Raw genomic sequence first — 23,380 nt, forward strand, 5'->3', positions numbered from 1 at the left:
GCATTCAGAACTGTGACGGATTGCACTGATCAATTGAAGCGCGAGCGCTGCTGGAATGGCGATCCTCAATGTCAAAGCGCAAACATAATTTAAAGCGGCACTCCTTATATTGAAAGTGCAAACATCATTTAAATCACCAGATCATATTTTGGTTTAGTAGTATGGTTATTCAAAGCATTTTAGATGGTTATTTTTATATGTATCGTGCATTAGTAGCGGGAGAGGAGGTTCATAGCAACCGGGAGAGAATGCTGCCTACATTGAAAGAGTGAGTGACATTACTACATTAAACCACTATATATAATGAAATATAATGTAAAATGATGCAATGGGGGAATATTTGTGGGTCCAGTTCATCAATAAGGTAAGTATCGTGGTTTATATCGACTCGTGACACAAGTGTATCATTACACCCCTAGTATAAAGCTATTCAAAACATCATTCAATGTAAATTGTGATTGTCGTGTTAAATAATCGCAATTACAATTTCAGAGAGAAAATTTGGGTATTTATTTCAATAGGATACTGCATGGGCTCATACACAAAATATGCTAGATTTATGCCAAATTGGAGCTCAGTTTCTCTGGCTAATTTCACCACAGCTGCAGCAGTGCTGTTCCCTCTGCTCCCGCAGGAGCTCAGATTCTCTAGCTAATTTCTCCACTGCCGCAGCAGTGCTGTTCCCTCTGCTCCCGCAGGAGCTCATACTCTCAAGCTAATTTCTCCACTGCCACAGCAGTGCTGTTCCCCCTGCTCCTCGGTTCTGGTGGCTGTCCTCTGCTTCTTGCATTTTTGGGAGGTACTCTGGGTTCGGGCCAAATTCCGAGCCCAGAGCCCTCCCCCGGACAGCACGCCAAATATGCATAATCTTTACTCTATTTAATTTGATGTAAGTGTGAACTAGTGAAGTGCAATTTTTATTAACAACATTTCGGGAGGAGCATATGCAGATAATTAAACCTAATTAAACAAAAGTGGAGCATGCTCAGATAATTAAACCTAACTAAACACAAGTGGAGCACATCAAGCTAAACAATGATACGAGGTGTGTATATATACAGCAGATTTACCTTATTTCATTGACCATTTTCATTTTAGCATCCCTCCACCACCCCATCTCGGGCCAAGTTCAGTTCGGGCCAAATTCCGAGTCCAGAGGCCTCCCCCGGACAGCACACCAAATACGCATAATCTTTACTCTATTTAATTTGATGTAAGTGTGAACTAGTGAAATACTATAAACTATAATACTGATCTCCCAACATTGTCGCTCTGAATCATTAAAATAAGCTGATAACATCACTGTTTTCACCAGAACGACTGTACAGCCAAATGAAATTTTGTTGCAATATTGTCCGGTTTAACACTGTTAAGCTGCGAGCCTCTACATAGAGGGTATGTGGCTTATTTAAGGGCAAAAATTGTCCAGATACAGTTTTACAGGTCCATTTACAACCCTAGAAATTGTCCCTAGGATGTAATGCTCTGTTTTTGCCTTATTTGGAAGGGTCGTGAATATTAATGTTGAGCTCTGCTCTAATTGGCTTATTTCAGCAGCTCACAGCAGTTCAGTTGTTTAGTTGTTCAGCGAAGCGGCTCATGAGTCCTGACCATAGACTGTAAAAAAATGTGGACGTAGTATCCGTGTCGTCACCCATAGGATTCTGATAAGCTGTTCTGAAGCTTAAAGTAGGGGCGAGCTGGGCGTTGCCATCTTGTGAGGGAGTCATCAGGTGTCATTCCCGGATAACAGAAAATGGGCAAAAAGGCAGGATGTGGGCAGAGCTTAGGTGACGCAATGACTATAGACGGCGGATAAATGGCTATCCACCTGTAACCACGCCCTTAATTATGCAGAACTTTAAGGCTTTATATAACGTAAACGAATGAGTCATGAAGGTCAAAATTATCCGTATAGGCAAAAACCACAATTTGTACCAGGCTGTAAAAAAAATGTTCTGCTGTAAAGTTGGGCATTTTAATATGGGGCTCAATGAGATTCTGCTCCCTTCTGGAGCCGGCCTCTAGTGGCCAGTTGAGGAATTGCAGTTTACATTACTTCCGTATTGGCTTCAAGAGCGATCGTGGGAGGTTGCCGCCTGGTCCTGACAGAACACAGACCGACTGAATGACACTTTAAGCAGAACATCTCAAATGGAGATTGCTAAAAGGCAGCTTACTTGTTTATTGGTGCTTTCAGATAATCCGCACGCAAGAAAGAGAGAGCTTGCCTACTTGGTTGCCAGATTTCAGTAATTTAAATCCCCCAAATACAGCTTTTCTGTGAAAAGAACCCATATACTATCCTGTGTTTTACATAAACATGTCCAATCTGGCAATCATATGCACGCAAGCTCTCTTTCGCATGCGGATGATCTGAAAACACAATTTTTTTATGGCTGCATAGGCTGCATTTTAGCAATCGCCATTTGAGATGTTCTGCTTAAAGTTTGTTAGAAGGGTCGAGTGAACGATCTGTAAGCAACGGTTGTATTTTGTAATACAAAATAATATTAACCTTTGTCATTAGACACACTATTTAGTTTTGTATGGTACTTAGAGTTTCCTGTTGTTACTGTACTGGCATCTTGCGTCATCTAGACAATGTGGTCTCTCTAACTTTCAATTTAATCAGAAATTGTTAAAACAGCTAGTCAATAAGTGGACAAATTACTTACTGCTTGCAGGAATATAGTTGCCCCTTTTCTGAAGTATTGCATCCTTCATATCATTGTAACAACAATGACTTATGAGTTTAATGTCTCGGGGAATAATTAACTCAAAAGGGATTTAATATTCAATATTCATGAATTTATGAATATAATTTGCTAGTCGTTCATTACGTATTAAAATTTTCCGATTGGGAAAATTGTTTAATTAAATACAAGTAACCCTTTACGGAATTGCTTGAAATTATCCTACTAAGTTTGTCCTGCAAATTAGTTATAGACTTTTCAAATCAATTCTCAATAAGGGATTACTGCTTTACGAGTGCATAAGAAACATTAACTTTACTGATCAGGACAAGTTCAATATTTCAAATGGTCATACAGTTTACTTTACTAACATAGTAGCATAAGCAGTTAGGTAACGTTAGATCGTAAGTTTCATTGACTTTGTGTATGTGGGAGAACAACAGACTCAACTCAATTAAATGTCTTTTGGAGGTTTAATAAACACAGACTAAAAATAACACTACGATTCACACAGAAAGTACACACTAAATATGCATCAAGAGAGTAAAAATATAGATAGTAACGAAAGAATACATAAACGAGAATAATGAATAGAGTAAAATTAGAGAGATAAAAGAGAGAGAGAGATGGGACAAAGACTTAGGGATAAGAAGCAGCTTTCCTTCAGTTCATCAAATACAACCTTCACGGAGTTAACTTGTCCCAACGGGAAAATAACACACCCTCTTAACAGCAGTTTGAATTTGGAAAATAAGAATACTTGCTTTCGTTTTGGTTTCGTTTTGGGTTCTCGCGTGTGTGCGTGTGTTCCGAGTTCAAATGTCCTGCGTGTCCGGCGGTTCTTTCCGAGGTCGAGAGGGAAGCAGCTGGTTGCTCTAGCGATGCTTCGTGTTCTCCTCCTGAAGAAGGCCCTTGGGGCTAGTAAGTTGATGAAGCGAGGAGAAAAGGATTGTTGAAGATCGGATTGTAGAAGAGAAGATTTTTGGAAGAGCTGAGGCCTGCTGGCCCCATAGTGTGGTGGGCCTCGGTTTCTGGTCCCACACAGCACATGGCTCTGTATATGGAGCCCCTCCCTGCTTGGAGGGACGTGTTGGTTCAGCCAGCCAGAGAAGGGAAGAGGGCAAGAGCTGAGAAGTAAGAGAGAGCGAGGGCATCCGAGCACATCCCTTTTAAGGGTCTGGAAGTAGTCCCACCCTCCAGGGTTAGACTTAACCAATGAGATTGTTGGGATTTCCAGGCGGGAAATTCCTCAGCAGATTTTATGGCTCTTTGTTCCAAGGCTCGAATCAGTGGGTCTCTGACCATTCATATTCTAATTAATGCAACAAACACACTGCATTTTCTGAATAAGTGATATACATGGAAGTGTAAGTCGCGAAGTGAGCATTAATTTGATAGGAGACATGACATATATGAGGTTACCTGAACTAGTAAGTTGTTAAGACAAAGACAAAAAGATGCAAAATACCATACAGAATAAACATTTTACAAGACAGTTATGTGTTTACATATAATGTCCTGGGGTGCATGTTCATTTATAGATGGTTTGTCTATAATTTGAGGCAAAAGCATGTATTTTACAAGGTTTAACTCTCTGTGTATGAGACTTTTCATGTGGCCAAATTCTTTTGGGCCGTAAAACTTCTTATCAGATGGTTTCCAGGGTAACGGAGAATCTTTCTCTGTTGTGTTGGGGGAAGGTCTGTTACTAAGCACAAAGCATTCAAAACATATTTGTTAAATGTAACTGGCGATTGTGTGTTTGATTCGCCTGAGTCGCTACATCATAATGTGTGTCCGAGCTGCCGTTTTTGCTATCCTTAAAGGGGGGGTGAAACACTCAGTTTCAGTCAATCTCATGTCAATCTTGAGTACCTATAGAGTAGTATTGCATCCTTCATATCTCCGAAAAGTCTTTAGTTTTATTATATTTATAAAAGAAATATAGGCTGTACCAAGTCTTTCCGGAAAAAAATGAGCGGCTGGAGACGTATCGTGTGGGCGGAGCTAAAGAATGACAAGCGCGCAGCTACAGCATGAGAGCTTCTGAAAGCTGACATCCTCAAGCGTGGAGAAGAAAACGTTACCCTAATAAATGGCTATCAATCAGAATCAACTAATACATGGACGTAGAGGCAGATCCATAATCAGATCCGGAGGCTGAAATAAATTGAACAGGAGAAGCAACAACATCAGGATGTCCGTCTCTGTGGTATGTACTGTATTTAGTGGTAAACATTACACCTTGTGTGTGTTTACTCGCAGTTTATGATATCATGATTCAGTTTATGGACTATTGTATGCGACTAAACCATAGCTGTAGCCAGCAAAACGGTTTTGCACGTCTAATGTAACGTTATACATAGAACAACAATGGAGTAACCGTTAGCGCATTTGAATGACGAAGCACGCTCTGTGAGAACGCTAGGTTTATGTTTGGGTGGTTTTACTGACACCTATAACGTTAGTGGTCAGCTAAACAAAGGTATTTAAACACACACCATAGATCGCATGCTCCATTGATAAATTAACTATACACTGATGTTTACTCACGCGACGATAGCCAACAACATAGACATTTGAAGCCGTTTAACTCACCGCCTGTTTCCAAAGCAGGACCGAACCTTTATCGCTGGGACCGCTCCGTCAAAAATACACTTCTTTGGTATGATTTGGTGAAGTCCTGTGACAGCATTGACCGTGGAGATCCGCAATGTTATGAAGCTTCCCGTCATTTCTGAGTTCAAATCGGTTCAAATGCAGCGCTGCCTTCCCGGAATGCTGTGCTGAAGCGTTGAAGTCGCTTGATGTCACCCATAGGAATAAAGTGGAGCACGGCACAGACTATAACGACATAATTGTTTACAGACGAGTGGATCTGCAGCTGAAGGAGTGTTTATGGGCGTGCATTTCCTCTCTTGCTCTAGTCACGCACACGCGCACCCTACCAGTAGTCACGCACACGCATGCGCGCACCCTACCAGGAGAAGAGCCCGTACGGCCCACAAGGACCTTCCGCTCTGTTCACGTCAAGCCGACCCATACTCGAAAATAACTCTCCGAAACTTGTGAGAAACCGGAAGGAGTATTTTTGACACAGAAATACTCCATCAAACGTCCAACATTAGTTTTTGAAACTTTGTTAAAGACTTGGATTCCCATCCTAAACATAGACAGTGTAAAAAGCTCAGTATGCATGAAACAGCATTTCACCCCCCCTTTAAGTGTCGTTTGATGATTCGGCTCCGTCAGTTCCGCATGACAATGAACATGTTTGGACAGATCCAAATGTTGGGGGCATGCATATAAATAATCCCCAACGCTTGTGTCACGGTTGGGTTTATGTTGAGAAACACTTTTTTTCCCGTGGTGTTTTTGTTTTAACGAGATTTACATAAATAGGAGGAGGCAATGGTGCTTGAGACACACATACTTTTTACTCTTTAATAACTTAAAAATACAAATTATAATAGTAATAAACCATCCATCCATTCTCCAAACCACTTATCGTTATAATATTATAATAATACAAAAATAAACATTTAAATTAATAATATCTCGAATAGTTATTAGTAATTCAGATTTATCTATTTTATTGGTACTACTGGGTATTAATTTATAATTATTGATAATTGATACATTGCTCTATTTTATTAGTACTATTACATATCCATTTATCTCTGTTATAGATTTCATGTTTCATGTTTCATGAAGAACATGGCTGGTGACAGATGAATGTGAAAGTTGAGCGATCATCATCACTCGGCCTGTCGTGATCTGCCCGGCCTGGTAATTCACCATTTGTGTATCTTGAGTTGCCCCGTGCGACCGTTTCCAATAGCCTGTTGTTATGTTTTGTCAAGACATGGAACTCTCTAAGAGGGGTGAGGTGTGAAGAGACAGTATTGTACATGTGAAATGTGCCTGAACGCTGGGGCATCAGAAGGATTTAGGGTTATTTCCTGTACTGGGTCCAGCGAGAGAAAAAATTTAGCCCTTAGGTAGGCTGTCACTGTGTAATGCAGCCTGAGAAAAATATAAATCAGACTTCCTTTGTACAGCCCCAGGGTGTACAAATGAGTTGTGCTGCTTTAGTGAGATAAAGAAAACAGTTTGAGAGTTGGCATAAGTGATTGTCCAATGTTCAAACAGAGAGAGTCTTTGTGCTTTCAGCTGTAATGAATTGATTTAGGCATAACAGTGCTGACCCCAACATCTTGAAACACTTTACCCAAAGCACGTACAATTTATTGATTTTTTTTATTGCTCTTTTGCATTTGAAATGAAGTTACATGTAATTTGTTTTACACAATACAACGTTAAGTATCTTTACAGTCAGAGTAAACACAGAAGCAATTTTCTTGTGAAGCAGAATTGCTGAATTAAAGTTTGTAAAGATATATACATTAGCTTTAAAAAAAATGTTCAAAATGTTTAAATTAGTCTTTGATTCTGTAACACTTAGAAGAAGTATCTGTGTGTTAAAGGATATGGAGTTGGTCTGCCTTTTGCAGCTATAACAGCTTCAACTCTTCTGGGAAGGCTTTCCACAAGTTTTAGGAGTGTTTATGGGAATTTTTGACCATTCTTCTAGAAATGCATTTGTGAGGTCAGGTACTGATGTTGGATGAGAAGGCCTGGCTTGCAGTCTTCACTCTAATTCATTCCAAAAGCATTCTACTGGGTTGAGATCTGGATTCTGTGCAGGCCAGTCATGAGTGTAATATGTCCCGACCATTTCTTTACATACACTGTGGCCATGGAATCGATTGGAATGCCTGAATTCAATGATTTGGAGGGGTGTCCCAATACTTTTGGCAATATAGATATCCATATTCCATTTTTAACAATAAATAGTCCTATTTGAATTAAAGACTATATTTTTGATGATCTTAAAATCAAAATAAACCTTATCACCTCAGTTATGAATTGGTCCCACATCAACTACTCATTCTTGCCCCAGCTGTGATTAATGATAATGCAATTTTACAAGTGCAGACAATGTGTGACCTGCAGTTCTGTGAGTAATTACAGGAAATAAATTAAACGATGAGGATGCCCTTGGATGGTCGAACACCTGCCAAACACAATGACAACACTTCCTTCGCCTTTCCTTGTGAATCCTCTGGTTTCTTTCAAGGCATTAAAGAGGGTTTTATCTGTGTGAATGGCTATATGGAACTTTCTGTAATCGTCAGCATGCTTCTCCCGAATGGCTCACCTTGGACGATAAGTATCTGTGTTATAGTTTGAGGTATTCTGGATGTCTGTTGAGACTTCAGAGGTGGTCCGAAGGAAAAGATGAACAGGTAAAGATTGTAAAAGCACAGCCCTCGTGTTTTTCACAGATGTCCCACATGTGAAAAGCTTTGATGACCCTGATTTCATCCCGGGCTTTCATGATGTCAGCGGGGCTGTAGAAAGATTCCTTTCCTCTAAGGCAGCTTGGCAGGATGTGTAAAGAAAGACAACACCAAGATTAAGCTGCTTTTGTCATGGTTCTGTTGCAGACTTTAAAGGCTTTGGCTCAGGTCCCATCTCGTATATACTTTTTTTGTCCCTCCTCTCGCTCTCTGCATCTTTCTCTTTTTGTATGCAAGGTAAACATTTAAGGAAAGCCACTGGCAACCAGTTTTCAGATGGAGTGTTTTTATTTTCGCTCTTTCAAATGGCAGCTTTGTTGTTGATCAGGCCATTATGACTGTTTGAAAAAGGAGGAAAGCAAACAGAGGGTTCATTCTATGAAAGGAACTGCCAGGTATTCCCAGGTGTTGGCCTTATATACGCTCACGTTTACTCTGTCTCATTGAAGACGCTAACTCGTCGCTACATGAGGAAAAACGTGCAGAATGAAGCAATTGAGCAGCACCGGTAGTGCTTTGAAATCTGTTTGGTACTGTAGCTTCCTGATTACACCAGGGGTGCGTTCTACTTCGCTTTTGGACACGCTCGCAAACTTCCCTAAGCACTTCCCTTGTGTGAATCTCTGCCACCGTTTTGAAGTGAGCTCCACTTTGTCAAGTGGGCAAGGGAAGTTAATGTCCCTCGTCCCCTCGATTTTGACAGAAGGAGTAAGTACTCCAAAGTACCTTTTCCCACAATTCAACTTGAATGTGCCATCACAGCAGATCATGCTTAAGTTTAGTGTATGATATGTGTATTGTATATCATAATAAATAATAATACATTTTTCTTGAGTAGCAGATCAGCATACTATAATGATTTTTGAAGGATCATGTGACACTGAAGAATGATGCTGAAAATTCAGCTTTGATCACAGCAATAAATTACATTTTAAAATATAATAGAAAACACTAAATTTAAATTTAAATATTTCACAATATTGCTGTTCTTACTGTATTTTTGATTAAATAAATGTAAAGTTTCTTTCAAAAAAATCCAAATCTTACTGACCCAATGTTTTGAATGGTTGTATACGTAATTACACCATTTAAGAGTATAATGAAATGTTAGCATCTGCTACAGTATTTATGATTTATATAACATCTTTCATATTACACTTTCAAATATAAAAACACTAATGAAGAAATATCTATGAATGGTTTAAAAATAATCTCACACATTCTGTACTAAATGTAATATTATTTAATATAATTAATAATGGTAAATGGACTGCATTTATATAGCGCTTTTAACAGACCCTATGGCCATCCAAAGCGTTTTACATTTTGCCTCACATTCACCCATTCATACACCGACGGCGATGTCAGGCTTGTAAGGCGCCATCCAGCTCATCGGGAGCAGTTGGGGTTAGGTGTCTTGCTCACGGACACCTCGACACTTGGTCAGGTGGAACCGGGGATTGAACCACCAACCTTCTGGTTTGTAGACAAACTACATGAACCACTGAGCCACTGCCGCCCCAGTAATAAGAAATTTGTAAATTGGTTATGTTTTTAAAAACATTTTGCCACTTCAAAAACAGTGGGTATAAAATTTCTAAGACAATTTCTAATTCTAAGACAGATTTTATGGAATTCCAAATTAAAAATATATAAACTGTTAAGTTTGTAACCACATTTTCATGACATGACAGTCACAGAAATGTACACATACCTGGTGAACAAGAGCTTTATTATTTTGATTTGTTTCAATGTGACAAACATATATATTTTTAAACATAAAAACAGGCCAGACTGTACAAGATTGTCCATACAAAGATAACTAATAATGACCGTTGTGTTATTTTTTTCAACAGCACATATAAATATTGAACACTTGATATTTGCTACAGTACATAGCTTACACTGCAGCTAAGGGGAGACAATGCTAGGTATACTCATATTTCGTTTAAAAATATCTAGATTATGCCCAATTCAAAGCATCAAGACATTGCTTACAAATAAATTAAATATTTAAGAATGCCTTTCCTCTTTCCACTTTGTTAAAACAGGGGCAATGAATGAAATTTTTGTCTGGGTTAAGTGCATTCCTGTATTACTGCAGTCCTTTCAGCATTGACTCATTACCATGAACATCACAGTAAACACATGCACGGACAATGCACAATACGTCTGAGTTTCAGTCTAAGGTTTGTTTTTGAAACTCTGACTCACTTCTGTAAATATTAAAAGGGCAGCCATTATATGAGCAGTCAAAGGCATTTTACACAGTATTCATTATAGTGGTCAAGCTTATGAAAATACAACTTCTCTCCCACACACACACACACACACACACATGAAAAACAAGGCCATAGTGAAACTATGGGATTGCAGTACCTCAGGTTATTCAAAACAGGCCCTGAAAAGAAAAGTACAAAAGTTAATGAGAAACACAAGGAACCCTTTGCCAAAACGCACAATGGCAAAAACTCATTGTATCTTTAGTTACGATATAACCATAGCTCATTAATATTCTCTTTTCCATTAAAGATACAGTTAGACTCAAAAAACTAGACTGACTGAACCTACACCATTTCTCAAAGTCGAAAACTACAAAGTAACTAAATACACTGTAACTGAAACTTTCAATATCTGCAAACAATTTTCTTATGCATGCAAACGAACGTTTCATTGAGATTTGGTGATAATCCAAAAAAATAAAAATAAAATCCTTTTGGCCCCGTCCACAAGATTCATCAATGGACTTATGAAAAAAAAAAAACGTATTCAAATTGTTTCACAGTTTGAAAGCAGATACGTATTAAAGAGACAATGTATTGGTGTGTTTTTTTCCCCATACAAATCTGCGAAAGTGTTTGCTTTGTGTTTCCGTAAAATGTTTCTCCATTTTTTTCGTTAGCCTTGCCCTTTTCCACTTCACTGTTCATAAAGGGACTGGTTAGGCTGCAACAACATTGTCTTTCCGTTCTCTACAATTTGAGCAGAAATGTTTGTTTGACGCAGTGGCTAACACGCTGGTGTATTTTGGCAACAGTCATATTGGGTCCAACGACTGAAGAAATATGTGAAGAAAAAACAGCGGACTGTAAGCATGAAGGCTTTTGTACATGCTAGCATTGGTAGTGGATGTGTTGGTGCTGGTGAACTTTGCCATCCACGTGCGAGTGTGTATGTGTGTGAATGTCTGAGCAGATCTTTGGATAGACTTTGGGAGCAGCTTGGGCCAGCAAAAGCTGTTGTTGTTGCTGCTGAGCCAAATACTCCTCATAGGTGACGGAACCGATGCAGTCTTTGTCGGCAGCCGTGAGCGCCCGGTCTCTTTGGGGCTGACGGTGGCCGTTGGGTAAGGTCTGGGCTGAGATTATGGCTCCTGAGGAACAGTGCTTTCTGGACTGGCAAAACCAGAGTAGGACAGTACCGAGAATAAAGACCACTCCTGCGGGGATGCCGATGATGACGGGCCAGGGAAGACTGGGAGGCAGAACAGACGGAATTGGAGAGAATGGTGGCTTTGGGTCTGGATGAAGACAAAGAGCACAATGTAAATAACACCAAATTAAAATTAAAATACAGAATACTTTCAATAATATTTTAAATTATATTATCAAAAATATTAAATAATAGGCATTAATATAAATCTTCTACTGTTAATAAAAAAAAATATTTCTCACATTATCACAGTTTATTTGCTATAGTTTAGAAAATTGTGATAATATATGACAAGAACAAATTCATCTTAAAAATGTCAGATAACTTTGATAGGAATGGATGTAATGGATTACAATCAACAAATCAGCTGTTAAATTTAAATAATACTGGGTAAACCAATGACTAAGCAATGCTTTATTTTGTTCAGTCTGTGGTGTAAAAGGTCACATTAGCAATTAAAAAAAAACACTTAAGCAAACCATGGTCAGGTCAAAGTGTCTGAATAATGTTTATCAATTTTACTGGTAGTCACTGTATGAAGAATTTTTAATAATATGTCACAGTTTACTTTATTTTGCTATCCTCATGCTATCCTGCACCCATTAGTAAAACATTATATCTGGTGTCTGAATAATAGATAGATAGATATAGATATATCTATCTATCTCTCTCTATCTATATAATATATATTTGTAAGGATTTTATATATTAGATATATTATTTTTGGTAAGAAATTGGAATTCTGGGAAAAATAAAAATGCTTCAGAAGTCTAAAATGTGTTCCAGAGAATGATACTGACCAGGCAGCACAGTCAGGAAGGCACTGCGGAAGCTGTAACCCATGGTATTGGCCCCCAGGCAGATGTACATGCCAGCATCTTCCTCTTTGGCTCGAGTGATAAGTAGCTTGTTCAAATAGGAGCCGTCTGGTCGAGACCACACTTCACCTGTGGGCAACACAACGAAGCGATGGTCTCCGACCTCAATAGTGGAGTTGTACTTGCTCTCACCGCCTGGTTCGACCCTCTTCAACCATTGGATAACCGGTTTCACGTCACTGCGTACTTTACATTGGAAGGATGTTGTGCCACCGTAGTCTACTGTAGTATTTACTGGATGAGTGCCTGTCAAGATGGGCTTGGAATTTGTGCGCTCTGTAATGAAATAAGGAAGATTTTATTTTCTAATCAGTATTTAACACAATTGTTAGTCTATGCCTTTCAGATTAGACTTTCTATTTTCTGTTCTAAAAATAGTTTTATACTATTTTGAGTAAGGAAAAAATGCCAAGAGCAAGATTAATATACTTCCTACTGCTAGGATGTGGTTGTAAAGTCCGCAGACATAGCAATTGTTATAGCAATTAAACTGGATAAATTATTTGTAATCTTTACTACTAATTGTCACACTAGTCTTTACCAAATAAAACTAACCACTCAATAGGTAACTGACTTTTGACAACTTTAAAAGGCCTTTTCCCATAAACGGTTATCGGTTTTGTACATCAGATTTACCATGTAAATGTATGGCAGAATTGCACGCAAGACCGACATTAAAGCATTGTGTCTGAGGGGAGATGAATCAACAACAGTGTTCAAAAGTAAAATAATTTAATTAATAAACTTTATTGAACATAACAGCCATTTAATGCACAAAAGAGATATGTAATGCGTGCAAACATTTAGAATGTAAATGCTTGTCCTGTAGTTTAAATGAGTACATGTTGGAAATAAAAGTGTTTAATTTACAAACCCAACACCGTGCAAATTGTGAATAAAAAAGGAATTCAATAGATCTCATAAACTTACATTTTATTCACAATAGAATGTTCAAAGTGTGACATTTTAAAATGTCAGGCCAAATATTGGCTCATTTTGGATTTCATGAGAGCTACACATTCCAAAAAATTTAAAAGTTAAATGTACATATAAGAAAAAGTTAGAGGACCAATTTGCAAACTTATTAGGTCAATTGGTAACATGATTGGGTATAAAAAAGAGCCTCTCAGAGTGGCAGTGTCTCTCAGAAGTCAAGATGGGCAGAGAATCACCAATTCCGCTAATGCTGCGGCGAAAAATAGTGGAGCTACCAGAAAGAAGTTTCTCAGAGAAAAACTACAAAGAGTTTGACGTTATCATCATCTACAGGGCAAAACATTATCCAAAGATTCAGAGAATCTGGAACAATCTCTGTGCGTAACAGTCAAGGCTGGAAAACCATACTGAATGCCTGTGATCTTCAGGGCCCTTAGACGGCACTGCATCACATACAGGAATGCTTGTTGGTGAACACAATCCACCGTGCCACTCGCCGTTGCCAGCTAAAATTCTCTAGGTCAAAAAGCCTTATCTAAACATGATCCAGAAGCACAGGCATTTTCTCTGGGCCAAGACTAATTTAAAATGGACTGTGGAAAACTGTTCTGTTGTCAGACTAATCAAAATTTGAAGTTCTTTTTGGAAAACTGGGATGCCATGTCATCCGGACTAAAGAGGACAAGGACAACACAAGTTATTATCAGCACTCAGTTCAGAACCCTGCATCTCTGGTGGTATGGGGTTGCATGAGTACGTGTGGCATGGGCAGCTTACACATCTTGAAAGGCACCATCAATGCTGAAAGCTATATCCAAGTTCTAGAACAACATATGAGCTCCCATCCAGAAGTCGTCTTCAGGGAAGACCTTGCATTTTCCAACACTACAATGCCAAACCACATACTGCATCAATTACAACATCATGGCTGCGTAGAAGAAGGATCCGGGTACTGAAATGGCCCGCCTACAGTCCAGATCTTTCACCCATAGAAAACATTTGGCGCATCATAAAGAGGAATATGCGACAAAGAAGACCTAAGACAGTTGAGCAACTAGAAGCCTTTATTAGACAAGAATGGGACAGCATTCCTATCCCTAAACTTGAGCGACTTCTCTCCTCAGTCCCCAGATGTTTGAAAAGATGTTAAAAAGAAGAGGGGATGCCACACAGTGGTAAACATGGCATCGTCACACCTTTTTTAAAGATGTTTTAAGGCCATGAAATTTAAAATCAACTTAGTTTTTCTGTTTAAACATTTGATATGTCATCTATGTTGTATTCTGAATAAATATTGAAATTTGAAACTTCCACATCATTGCATTCAGTTTATTTAGAACTTGTACAGTGTCCCAACTTTTTTGGAATCAGGTTTGTAATTCTCTCTCTCTCTTTGTAGTCGATGCTCAGCATTAGTCTCGTGAAGTTGCGTTCATACTGCCGTTCACAATGAAAAGTTGATGCTAAGATGCTCCAGCATGGCCACCGTATGTTACTTTTAACAAGATCCACTCATTTAAAACTTCTTAAAGGGATAGTTCACCCAAAAATTAAAATTTCCCCATGATTTACTCACCCTCAAGTCATCCTAGGTGTATTTGACATTCTTCAATTTCCTGGCTCTTCTACTGTTTATAATCCCAGTAAATGGCTGATTCTGTTTTGAAGTAAATAAAAGTGCTAGCCTGGATGCTAGATGAACTCAGCTCCGCCCACAACATTTGAGCTGGGCAGTTCGGTCTGGACTTGATCCATAGAGGAGTAATTGCTCGAACAGAAAATTTTCAGACCAATAAAATTGTCAGGGCGGGCTTTAGACGATGATGCACAGATGATAAACATTAACGCAATCATCCATGTCATCAAAGGCACTTGGTTGAATTTGTTCTAATCCTAAACTAAGAACTTCTTCATATATGCATTCACCTTCACTATTTCTCTCAGAAATGATGTTCATGTTGGTAAGTAAGACTATGTCTGCTTTGGTACTCATCAAGATGGACATGTTGACATAGGCTACTTCTTGTGTGAGTTTGTCCGTTCAAGCGCAAGACTTGAAAGAGAACTCAATAGTTGCGCGCTAAGAGACGTGCATGTGCGCACTTTCGGATAACCGCACAGAGACAAATCTTCTCACATCGCGATCGTGAGTTCTCAATCCCGTCTTATGGCTCTACACCCGTATTCATATTCGAAGATACGGCAGCACTCACATGCATTGAACAAAGTTTACTAAGAGAGACCGTTTGCCCACGTTTTTCTTTTATTATCGCTGTTGTTGTAATGTATAACTGAGGAGCCATCGACAGAAACATATATAAAGCATTATTTTCAACTTACAACCTATATTAAAGATGCATCATCAGATGAGAGATGAACCACGATGCAAAGTCCATGCTGAAACCTTTTACGCGGCACCCCGCGCTCCCCGGTTGGGAAAAACTGCATTAATCTGACGCACCACCATCCACAACATGTTTTATATTGACACATAGCAGGCCTAATATGACTTTAAATTAAGATGGTTATTATTGGCACAATGTTGAGCTACAAAACAAAGAAGAAAATATTAAAATATTGGCGATGACACGAAAATATCTCATCAGACATCTGAACCCGGCTTAAGTCGCAATGACCTGTTTGTAGCTCGTGCCGTTTAATATTAATGTCTTTCTCTTCCTAATGGTAAAAAAAATAAGTTCCTGAACTGATCTATCATACGAATAAGCTGGTGTTGTTGTGATGAAAACCCCGAGATGATTAAAATCAACGTTTAGGGAGCCCGCATCCGATATTTTTTTTGTGTAAAAGTATAAAGTGTAGTGTCAATAAAATCACTAATTTCAGTATTTATAATGTTATGAATTAAAAATTGAGTATTGTATCTCAAACCCCTTGGTATAATTTATCATTTACAGCAACAAACACAAATTACCTATTTTCGTCATTTTTATGGCTATGGCACTTTGACGATCAAAATCTTATAATTAAATTTTGCGACTTTAGCCGGGGTTTCACAGACGGGGTCACATATTATCACGTCACCTGGGTTCTTAGCCAATCATTTTGTGGCGGCATGTGACGATGTGAGGTGCTTCATTAGATTATAATTACCTGCCACTGACGTGCACGTAGGCATGTGCCGATATCAATTTTTTATGTTGCGATTAATTGGTGAAGCTTTTATCACGATATCCGATATTATCACGATATTGAAATAAGTTGCAAAAAAAGTTGTCATAGCATAACAGCTTTAAGAACTATTTTGTAATAACAAAAATAACTGAATGTTGAAATACATTAATGCACCAAAAATATATACAGCTCTAGAAAAAATTAAGAGAAGTCAATGTTAAGTGGTCTCTTTTTTCCAGAGCTGTAAAAGTACAATTTTCAAACAGATTAAAGTGCAAAAGAATTAGGCTATAAAGAACAACAGGTAACAAATTAAGGTCTCATTATTTAATGCATTAACTAAGATTGAGCATTTGTTACAGAAAGTATAATGTTTTTGGTAATGTTAGTTAAGAAATAGGCCTACTGATCAGTTAGTTTTATCTTAGGTCCATTGAAAAGGTTATTTTGTTATTAAACAGTAACTAAGAAATTAACATTACTTAGATTAATTAATTCTTTATAAGTATTTTTCATTGTCAGTTTGGTAATAATAAATTAACATGTTAACTAATGAAGTCGCATGTCTTTTGGACAAATAATCCAACAAAATTCTAATCATCAGGGCATGTTTTAGTCCAGATTAAAACATAAAAACGTTTAAGTTTCAAAATAAATAGCCTATTAAGTCTTTAATTATTAAGTATTTGGTGCTGTGATGAACAACATTGAGATTAGAAAAACGAATGGCTGTTTTAAAAACCTCACTAGAGGTTGCTTGTGTTTGCGGGGTTTCCGGGGTAACTGCAGCATTCTGCAGTTCATCAGCGCCCTCTGCTGTCACTGAGTGGCACTTCATTAGCGCGTCTCCTTCACTCGTTCATGTGCTTCTCATTTACATGTGAGCACGTGTCCCTTTGACTCAGAATACAGCGGTGTTGAGCATTTATATGGTTGATGGGCAAGGTATTCTTGAGTGCATTATAAAAAAATTAATAATTGTTAATAAATTATTATTTACGATATTTTGAAGTGCCCACGATAACAATATTGTGCATATTCTTTATCGTGATATATCGAATTAGCAAGTTCGGCACATGCCTACATGCACGTTACAAAAAACATTCTTACCTTTCACCTCAATGAGGGAAAAGTAGTGCCTATACTTCCAGTTTGCGAAAGCTACCTTTGAAGTCGTTGGACTTGCCATTGCTCCTAGTCGTTGGTGTGTGCGACTGTACATATGCTGTGTGTGTGTGTGTGTGTGTGTGTGTGTGTGAACTCCACCTAACCCAATCATCATCAGTTGGGGTTGTCTCCCACCCCACCAATCATCATCAGTTATGTGCACTCCACCCACCCCCTCACACACACACGCACGCGCACCCGCACACACACACACACACCAAACTTTGCAGGTCTGGCTGACAGTTGTTAAACCCCCCTAAACAGCTTCTAGCTCCGAGAGAAGTAATGTCTAACTGTTGCTGCATGCTTTCAGTCGACACTATATAAGAGAGTCATCCAAAGCTCCATCGCATTCCAGTATAACATCAAAGAGATGAGGTGAATTACTCACGGATGACTTCCACTTTATATGTAGCATTGATCTCCCCGGCACGGTTGGAGACGTGACACGTGTATTTGCCGCTGTGTTCAGGTGTGAGGTTCTTCAGGCTGAGAGTCCACTTCTTCTTTCTGCCCTCGCCCACCTCCTCGGGCGTCAGAGGCCTGCTGTCCTTCAGCCACATGATGTCTGGTCTGGGGTTGCCACTTGCGGTGCACTTAAGCCTTACTGAGCTCCCCACCGGCCGGGCAATCACGCGCTTTCTCATTTTGGCTGGCTGCGTGAAGCGGGGCCGCACTATACAAAGGAAAAATAAAAGAAAAAAAGATAAGGATAGACAGCACCTTTCTTTCTTGGACTACAGTAACTTAATATTGGACTGTAACAGGATAGACAGCACCTTTCTTTCTTGGACTACAGTAACTTTTTACTGGACTGTAACAGATTTCTAGCAGTTTTGTTAGGTTTACAGCCTAAGTTACAGTATGTTATGATAGCATATGTGTAATTCCTATTAATTTAAAACAGCACATTTTTTACTGTAATACAGTAAGAAATACTAAAAATAATCTAAAAATATTTTTTATCAAGAATAAAATTTTGTATAACATTAATATATTAATAATACGTTGCGAAAAACCCAAATATCTGGAAACACCACAGTAATGAGAATTTGGTGGAATAAAAATAGTCCCATCTTAAAATCAATCTTTAGATTTTTTGGGGTAAAAATATTCCCCATTTTTATGACACTTAGATTTCAGAAATCTGATACCTATGAAAAAAATGCATACTGCTTTTCCGCACTTAAGAGCTTAAATAAATAAAGGGAGAAAGGTGGAATTCTGATTCATCATCAGCATTTACACAACACCACTAACATTAAAAAGAAAATAAAGCATAAAAGAGCGGACATAAAGTTCTTGTGTGGGCCAATTAACTGAGCAAAGCACCACACCATGATTGCAATCAGATAAAGCAAACAGAAGCTCATCTGCAGTTTCACTCTATAGTTCCCTGCTGACTGTTACTGCTCACAGCAGACTCTGAACAAACACCACAAAAGCAAACACAATAGTGAACTAAGAATCTCCCACTAGCAGTCATCAAAACTTCTATGCTCCACAGTACAAAAACAGGCAGGTCAAGCCCAGTTTAAACACTGCTGTGTTTAGCTGTGCTCTAATATCAAATCAGATGGTGACTATCAGAGGGGAATGGAATGCATCCCCCTCACACTTCACATAAATAGCCCGCTCTCTAGCTCGTCGAACGCAATTACCAAAGCAAACACTGGGCTCCAGAGGTAGGAGTGTGACTCCAGGGAGTAGTGGGCCATGGGAAATTGTGTGGGGACCGTCCAAGCCCAGACCACAGGGCTACCTGTCAGTATCTGGGAAGATTCAGCCACATGTGTGCCAGCTACGAGATGGGGGTTTGATTAGGAAATACAGGGATGACAGACTTTGCACACTGTCCAAAAGCTCTGTGACAGGCTCAGTTTCCATTCAATTGGTCACTGCTAGTACAAGTACAAGAGAACGACAGTGCTGCTATGCTATGCTAAAAGGAAATGGTCACTGCTACTATAATAGAAGAAAACATCAGCTGCTATAGTTCAAGAAAATGTCACTGCCACTATACTACAAGAAAATGCCAGCTGCTATGTTACAAGAAAATGCCTACTACAAGAAAAATTCAGTTGCTCTGTTACAAGAAAATGTCACCACTACTACACTGTTAGAAATGACCAGCATTTCACAATAATTAACATTATTTTACAGTAACTAGTTGTAATTAAGTTTCCCTGTAATATCCTAAAACTGTAAAACCTACAGTATCCTTGGATTTTACAGCATTTAACTCTTATTTTACAGCAAAATATTGTAATCTAAAAACTGCTGTTATATCACAGCAACACAGTGAATTTTTGGGGGAATTTCACAGCATTAAACAGTATTATTACAGTGAAATATTGTACTGAAATATGCCCTGGGAAGTCACGACATAACCGACCAGTTTTGAACTGAAGGCGCCATCGTCGTATCGCTCTTCTATTCCAGGCTGAATGGAGAAGGTGTGCAGCATGCATGTTTGTAGCATTTACACCCATGTTATTTTAATATAATATTTACTTTCAAATAAACGTTTATGGGTTGCCAACTCTCACGCATTTGGCGTGACAAACACGCTTTCAGGCACGGTGTCATGCTCTCACGCTGCCCAACTTAATCTCACGCCAAATATCCAAATATGCTTTTTATATTAAACAAAGCTAGGCCTATAGCTTTTTTGTGATTATCATTACGTTTTAATACGAAATTCAAACAAAAAATAGCGTTTTGGCGTCTTTGGCTAAGCCAGAGGCGTTGAAAAGCGAATTGCTGCAACATGCTCTTATCTTCCGGTGGCGCGCGCAGTCACGTGGTACAGGGAGCGCTCAATGCTTCTAGCGCCGTGTCAATGCATTTGAATGGCTTAAGCAGATACACAACAGTTTACACTATACAGATGTTTGCAGCAAGTTTTGTTAAACAGTACAGCTTGTGCATTGATTATTAAGTCAGCCATATTCACAGGATCATTTTATTACTGAGAGTGATAGAGATGCAACATTGTTAACAATAATTTTATTGGATTATTAGATTTTATTAATCTAATTGGTCACACAATAATACTCATTGATGGTCAAATGTGACCATACACCGTAACTATTTTTCAATTAAATAAGTGTTCTATATTTTAGTTCAATAATGTTTATTGAATATTTTGAAGAGATCTTTTGGTAGGCTACTAAAATACTATTTGTGCAATAATTATTGTCAATTAATGACCACTTAATATATATTTCTTCTAATATTTTTATTATTTATATTTCAATTTGTGTAGTAATTAAGGTTAAAATAGAGAATTCCAATTCAAAGAGGTAAATTGGTTATTTTGTTGCTTATAAAATAATAATGTTAATTTGTAATGCCATTACCCAGTAGGTGCCTTATGGATCTTTAATAAATATACATGTATCTAATCTAATAGCTAAAAATCAGTCTTCCATTTGAATAAATATTTAGATATGATCAAACACTAGATTTCTTTAAATGTGAAATTTTAAAACATTAATAACTTATGCATTATATTATGACTTAGTATCCAAATATTTTTAATGAATAATGATACTTATATAAGCACACACAAGTGAATATTAATGAATGCGAGCACATTTAATTTGACCCATGAAACGTTTAAAATAGTGCAAAGACAAAATATTTTTCCCTTATTATGTACAGTAAGCTATATAGTACTACATATGAATTAAGTTTGAAATATCAATAAAGATATATTAATGTAAATTCACAGTAAATGGAAGCTTCATTTTCATTACTTTTATGTTATTGGATAATTTTAGTATGACTTCCACAGTATACATTGTAAATTCACAGTAAATTATTGTCCACTTGTACATTTCTTTTACAGTACACACTGTAAAAGTACAGGGCCATGTTGTAATGATGCAGAGCAAAAGATTGTAATTCACCAGTAATGTACTGTAATATCACAGTATTGCTTTGTCATTGAAGCTGTGAAGTTAGAGTATACAGTTGTGCTTTTACAATAAAGCATTGTAATATCACAGATATAATAATATCACAGCAATGCTCTTATGTTACAAGAAAATGTTACAGCTACTAGACTACAAAAAAACAGCAATGCTCCAATGTTACAAGAAAATGTCACAGCTAATAGACTACAAAAAAAACAAAAAAAAAACAGCAATGCTCCTATGTTACAAGAAAATGTCACAGCTACTATACTACAAAAAAACAGTAATGCGGCTGTTAATATAAAATGTCACAGCTATTATACTACAAGAAAACGCCAATGCTGTTATGTTATCACAATGACCTTTTCAAATAGAAAATAGAAGAGCCCAGCCCACATAAATGTTTCAAAGTTCTAGTTTTTCATGTTTACTAATTTTCTAAAACAATGTAAAACATAAAGTTACAACTAATGAAAAGCAGCTTATCCTTGGCAGCTGCAGTGAATATTTCATCATCCACTTTCTGGGCAGCAATTATAAATACCAGGAATGAAGGAGATCAAAGGGGATCAGAGAACTGTAGCACCTTACCCAGTTTTCCTGCCAGGTCAGTGGAGTACTCTGTTTCACCAGCTGGTCTGGCACCTTCCCTCCCAGCACTGGAGTCATCTAGAGAGAGAAAGAGAGAGAGAGGGAGAATTGAGTATTTACATATCAAAATAGCCACATGCTCCAGATTGCCACGCATATTTGTGTTAAATCAGATTAATATAATTCTTCAGCCAAATCACTGCAATCCTTCAACCACCTAAACCAAAATAAACAATTGTCTCCTGACCAGCTGACTAGAGAGCAAACATTATACTGTAGCTGAGATACTTTAAATATTGACATTGCATTTCAGGGCTTGAAAGTGTCAGAATAAGGCCAGACACATGGTTTATGCCAGTATGCAGTTATGGTCATCACATTAGAGGCATGTAGTCTTGCTGAACATGCTTACGGTTCACTCTTGCATTGCTGGGGTGGTAACAAGCATCAGTACTCAAGGGGGTGATATAGTTTCCTACAGATGTTTCTTTCATTAATCTGAATGTGTTCTTATTTAAGTTAACTAGCTTTAAAGAAGCCAACAAGATTATTTTCAAACTGCTGACATTTTAAAGCACAGCAACATGCAAAACTAATGTAGATGTGCAAAGTATTTTTTGGGTCTAAAGGCTACTCAGTTATCCTAAACATTCACACACAAACTTCACAAAGGTGCAAATTTATGGACATTAACAAGTTAATTACATTGATTACAAAACTGAAGATGTTTCAATACATTTAAGGAACAAAAACCTTTCGATGACGAAAACCAAAGATTCACTTTGGTTTTCAATTTACTAAGATCTTAAAGGGACTGAATAATAATTTACTCACCCTGATGTTGTTCCAATGCTGTATGCCCTTCTTTCTTTTGTGGGCCATAAAAAGGTTTTTTTTTTTTTGTTGTTAAATGTCCTGCTCGCGCTCATCAATATAATAGCCAAAAAAACAGCTTTTAAAAAAAGACAAAAGTATCACAGATGTATATCTTGTGACATGTGGAGATTATTCCATGTTCTGGGGAATACAATAGGATTTGGGGAAAAACAAACCAAAATGTTATGTATTTAACAAAATTCTTGACCTTGGTCGACGTGGGCACTCGTGGGACTCTATTAGCGCCGCAATTCAGTCCATCTCGCCCAGAAAAAGCACCCAAGTTGTGAGAAATCAAGATACAAAAACACGACATGACTAGCAATGTCTAGAACTCCCAAAAAAGCATATATGCATTTTCTTTACTGAGTCAGATTTCACTGGAC

At 38.0% G+C, this 23,380-nt stretch overlaps 2 protein-coding genes across 3 annotated transcripts in view; one reads left to right on the top strand and one right to left on the bottom strand.

Moving 5' to 3' along the window:
* The window catches only part of LOC137093116 (probable E3 SUMO-protein ligase RNF212), a 217,341-nt gene that overhangs the window by 175,427 nt on the left and 18,534 nt on the right, over window positions 1-23,380 (top strand). The gene's annotated exons all lie outside the window — the stretch shown is intronic.
* The window catches only part of fgfrl1a (fibroblast growth factor receptor like 1a), an 88,258-nt gene continuing 74,741 nt past the window's right edge, over window positions 9,864-23,380 (bottom strand). For both annotated transcript variants that reach the window (XM_067457845.1, XM_067457843.1), the window contains 4 exons: window positions 22,119-22,196; window positions 17,999-18,283; window positions 12,292-12,645; window positions 9,864-11,579 (listed from right to left, as the gene is read on the bottom strand). In XM_067457845.1, coding sequence (XP_067313946.1) covers window positions 11,173-11,579; window positions 12,292-12,645; window positions 17,999-18,283; window positions 22,119-22,196 — 1,124 coding nt within the window. In that variant the 3' untranslated portion in view covers window positions 9,864-11,172. The remainder of the gene's footprint in view (window positions 11,580-12,291; window positions 12,646-17,998; window positions 18,284-22,118; window positions 22,197-23,380) is intronic.

The sequence above is a fragment of the Pseudorasbora parva genome, chromosome 11 (genome assembly GCF_024679245.1).
Source record: "Pseudorasbora parva isolate DD20220531a chromosome 11, ASM2467924v1, whole genome shotgun sequence".
Classification (NCBI taxonomy): domain Eukaryota; kingdom Metazoa; phylum Chordata; class Actinopteri; order Cypriniformes; family Gobionidae; genus Pseudorasbora; species Pseudorasbora parva.